The sequence below is a fragment of the Solanum verrucosum genome, unplaced genomic scaffold (assembly GCF_900185275.1).
Source record: "Solanum verrucosum unplaced genomic scaffold, falcon-dt-bn FXZP01000253.1, whole genome shotgun sequence".
NCBI lineage: Eukaryota > Viridiplantae > Streptophyta > Magnoliopsida > Solanales > Solanaceae > Solanum > Solanum verrucosum.
Genome location: NW_026019984.1, coordinates 1,180,146 through 1,184,976, shown reverse-complemented (window position 1 = coordinate 1,184,976; position 4,831 = coordinate 1,180,146). Strand labels below are relative to the sequence as shown.

Below are 4,831 nucleotides of genomic sequence, written 5' to 3'. Positions count from 1 at the left end.
AGATTACTAACATAACGATTTACGAAAAATTCAGTAACTTTTGTTTTAATCTTATGTATCAAAATAGATATTAAATATTTATAAATATTTAATTTATTATGAACTCGACTATTATGTATATTATTAACTTGAGGTTACCATTAGAATCCATAAACTTTAAATTTTATAAATATTTCCTTTTTTTCGTTTCTCATCTAGTGTCTGATATCAGCATAAGACTGAATTGGACTCGGGTTTATGTCTTAAAGTTCCATATTAGAATAAAACTCTATAACGAAAGTGAATCGTATTGAATAAGAATATGAATTCGAAATCTCTGATTAAAACTGAAAGAGTACTTGTCACTCCACGACAGCCCTCGTAATAGGTTGAAGTGGTCCACTTGAGTCTATGGCTGACCAACTTTTAGAGACAAAAGCCGTGTGTGAGAGAAGGAATAGTATAATAGAGGAAAATATTCTTTCTTTTATTAAGGTATAATAATTTTTTGCTTCTACTTCTACTATATACTAAAATCAAACATAAACTCAAAGAAGAGGAAAATCAAGAAGAAGTGAAGTTGTTATAACAACTCTATTGTTTGTTTTTGTTTTAAAAACATAGTACACTATACAATGAGTATTTCTTGGGATTTAGCTGTTTTGAGCAAATCTTGTGGCTTCTCTTGAAATCGAGCTGAGCTGAACTAAACTGAACTAAACCGAACTTCTTCTTTTCTTTTGGTGTGTGTGTTCATTTTACTTCAAATTTTGAGGTTCAAGAAGAAAATGATGTCTAATGATGGACTTTCTTGTTCCATGAGAGGTGGTTTCACTTTCATTCAAGATCCAAAAAACCCTAGTACTAATATTAATCATCCAAATCCAAACCCTAATTCAAATCCAGATGTTTCTTGTGCTAATAAGAGGAAGAGAAATCTCCCCGGAAATCCAGGTATAAGTCGTCAGAGGCAGATCCATAATTTGAATTATGAAGCTTATATATATTTTGTTTGTTATTAAAATCAAAGATGGATTCAGAATCTATATATTTAACGAGTCCAAGCTTATGTATTCTTCGAAAAATATGAGTTTAATTAGAACTTAATATTTATATGACTATATACTTTTAAAGATTTTTTTTCATGTATATATATTTTTTTAGTTGAAAATGATGTACGACGTTCATTGAACTCACTCTTGACACTCTAAATCCGCCTCTGAGTCCATCAATAACATGTTTTTTTTTATACATGCCTTCAAGATTTTATTTCTTTTTTCCTCCTTTTTTCAATTGAAAATGATATACGACGTTAATTGAACTCACTCCCAACACTCTAAATCAATTTTTTTCTTCTCATTTTAACCCTTCTTGCTCTAACATAACTAACTTCTTTTTGTTGCTAAAAAATAGATCCAGATGCAGAAGTGATAGCTCTTTCACCAACATCTCTAATGGCGACGAATCGATTCGTGTGTGAAATATGCAACAAGGGTTTCCAAAGAGATCAAAATTTACAACTCCATAGAAGAGGTCACAATTTACCATGGAAATTGAAACAAAGAAATAACAAAGAAGTTATAAAGAAAAAAGTTTATATTTGTCCAGAAAAATCATGTGTCCATCATGATCCATCAAGAGCATTAGGTGATTTAACTGGGGTTAAAAAACATTATTCAAGAAAACATGGTGAAAAAAAATGGAAATGTGAAAAATGTTCAAAAAAATATGCAGTTCAATCTGATTGGAAAGCTCATAGTAAGATATGTGGTACTAAAGAGTACAAATGTGATTGTGGCACACTTTTTTCTAGGTACGTAATTTCTGTTTCAATTTATGTAGCACATTTCAGATTTACTAGTAACTAAGTTTAAATGTGACTGTGGTACACTCTTTTCTAGGTACTTTTCATGACTTAGATTTTATTACTTTTAGAGAATTTAATTTAATAGAGAATATTGGTAATAAAGTACTAGTCCTATAATATGATTAGTTTGTTGATGAAATAAATGGTCTAGATATATGTGAAATTTAATTCTAACTCAATCAAGATTCACTACAAAAAGTTGTAAGATTCTATCGCAAAATTACTCGTAGTTAATTTTTTTTATAATCCACCGTTAATCTGTTATAAAATTGCTTGTTGCTAAGTTTTTAATAATACGTTGCTAATTTGTTCCAAAATTTCTCATATAGCTAAGGTTTTGATAATATGTTGTAGCTAATTTATCGCTAAGTTGTTTGTAGCTAAGTTTTTGATAATTTGTCGTTAATCTATGGTAAATTGCTCGTAGCTATGTTTTTGATAATTTATCGCTAATTTATTGCAAAATTGTTAGAAGCTGAGTTTTTGATAATATGTCATTGTGTATGTAATATATCGCTAAATAGGACTAGCGATGGATTTCTGTTGTTATCTATGTAAATTGTCTGTCGTTAATTTCTATTTTTTTTCAGTTGTGATTTTTGAAGGGTTTTGTTTTCTTCTATTTAATTTATCCATCGCTAATTTCTATAACAGAAAGGATAGCTTTATAACACACAGAGCATTTTGTGATGCATTAGCTGAAGAAAGTACAAGATTTACATCAATCCCAACAGCAACAAATCTTAATAACTTGAGAAATCAATTGATTATTGGTGGGATTAGTACTAATCTCCAACAACAACAACAACAAATGAGTGGAAATATTTCTCAATTAATGGGATTGGGATCATTAGACCCTTCAAATCAACTTAATCTTGATCATGGACAAAAAACAAGGCTACCACTTTGGCTTCATCATAACAATGCAAACTATGGTAAGCACACAGGTTCATCTGAATTCAGTATGTATATATATGTGAAAGTCACTAAAATATCGATAAATATTTGATTTTGACCCGTAATTTTGAAAAATACAATGAATTAGCACTATTGATAGATGTCAGATCCTCAAAAAATAGTGTATTTTGAAGGATCCAACACATAGTGCAACATCATATTTTATAGAGTCTAAACAACATAAACTAAATGTTGTAATCATATTTAAAATTAAAATTATGATTCGTCTCTATAAGTTACAAGTGAGTTCCACTTAACTTGATTTATATGTATATGTGAAATTCCTTTATCCTTATTTCAAATTTTGAATCTATCTCTGCTCTGCAGATAACCCTGATGACTTTTTATCAACACCATCAACCACAACAAGCACCTTGGCTCATGAATTGGTACAAATGGCACCACATACAAACATGTTAGGCTTGTCTTCGTCACAGAACAATAACAACAACAACAACAATAATAATCAATGGTTCGTCAATGACAATGGTGGTGGTGCCATCACCACCACCTCGTCATCGATGCCACGTGTGCTAAAGGAGGAAGAAGAGAACAAAAGTCTTAGCCCAATGTATTACAATAATAGCCACATGTCAGCAACAACACTTTTGCAAAAAGCAGCCCAAATTGGATCAACAATTCACCACAACAATTCACCACTCTTTAGCAATCAATTTGGGCTAATGACCTCATCTAGCCTTAATATGATGAATAATTCTTCATCATCAAGTGCTACAAATGTGGCTATTCATGAAAATATTCAAGGAAATAATGGATTGCTAATAGGGGCTACAAATTCAACATCTTTTGTGGCCAACAATGCAAATACTTTGATGATGATACAAGATAAAGGGAAGCAAGGTAACTTAACAAGAGATTTTCTTGGTGTTGGAAGGAATGAAAAGAGGCCATTTTTGCAACAAACTCATGAGATGGCCAAGTTTGATAATAATAATAATTCTAGGATTTTTTAATAGGTTATTAGATTTTGTTTTTCCTTAATTGGATTCGTAGATGTTGAAGACAACAAAAGAGAGTAGTTGAGAGGGTCGCCTCCAGAAAAAAATCCATCAAATAATCAGAGGCAAAATCAAAATTTCAGTTTTGTGAATTCTAAAACTTTAAAATGGCTACTTGATCAAGTGTTATTAAATGTGAGTTTTAAATGTAGAATCATAAATGTTAAATGAATTTCTTAATACAAATATACTATCTGACCAAAAGTTAATGAGTTTGACCGAATATGCAGATTGACTTCTATGCTCTAGCTTCGCCATGCTTGTAATGTACAATTTTGGATTTAATCGAGTCTCAATGCAGATCGATATCGAAGGAGATAAACATATTTTTTTTTAGAGATCTTGTGAATTGTGGGGGCTACTAAAAAGACTTTGACAAAAAGTGACATGGCTTTTTACCCACATTGTATTATTTTTGCTGCATGTACAAAGTTTTTTACCTTTGAGATTACTTTTTAGTGTTATTTTATGCATTTGTTTTTATTATATAGTATATGGACCACATAGTACTGTGAAACCTGTGACTTATAACTGATAAAACAATTTAGAATTTATGAAAAAGTTAAATTTATTGGTATCTTATAATTGTACCCTTTTGGAAATTTTATGTTTCTTCATTCCTTGTCATGTAAATTTGTATTGATCGAAAGTTTTAGTTTTGTGAATTTTATTTTTCTTCATATTATGTTATATATTTCATATAATAACATTTTATTATAGCATATATAAGATATTCAAACAAACTATACTGTTATATAACAGACGATTGATCATAATGTGGCATCATTAATTTAATTTGGAATCATTACTTGAGCTGTTGGGAGGCGTTCAAACATGATTTGATCGAAATTTGAAAAAGAAATAAGATACTATATTGATAATGTTAAAAAAAATATTTAGATTGTCAGTTTATATATAACTTAATTATTTCATTTACATTTTTTTTATGTATATATATACATATCATGTATCCATGGTCATAATAACAACAACAACAACGTTATATTAT

At 29.7% G+C, this 4,831-nt stretch overlaps 1 protein-coding gene across 1 annotated transcript; it reads left to right on the top strand.

Annotated features, from left to right (window-relative positions):
- Nucleotides 1-506: 506 nt before the first annotated feature.
- LOC125817958 (zinc finger protein BALDIBIS) lies at nt 507-3,903 on the top strand. The gene is made up of 4 exons (XM_049497462.1): nt 507-933; nt 1,393-1,792; nt 2,501-2,781; nt 3,131-3,903. Exons 1-4 carry the CDS (start codon nt 768-770, stop codon nt 3,775-3,777), a joined length of 1,494 nt encoding a protein of 497 aa, XP_049353419.1. The 5' UTR covers nt 507-767; the 3' UTR covers nt 3,778-3,903.
- Nucleotides 3,904-4,831: the final 928 nt, after the last annotated feature.

What these genes read in the sequence shown, in the direction of transcription:
- LOC125817958 (XM_049497462.1), top strand. Translation starts at nt 768, where the DNA reads ATGATGTCTAATGATGGACTTTCTTGTTCCATGAGAGGTGGTTTCACT. An exon ending in TGTGGCACACTTTTTTCTAG is followed by an intron (nt 1,793 to 2,500) that starts GTACGTAATTTC and finishes TTTCTATAACAG; the next exon opens with AAAGGATAGCTTTATAACAC. An exon ending in TCATAACAATGCAAACTATG is followed by an intron (nt 2,782 to 3,130) that starts GTAAGCACACAG and finishes TCTGCTCTGCAG; the next exon opens with ATAACCCTGATGACTTTTTA.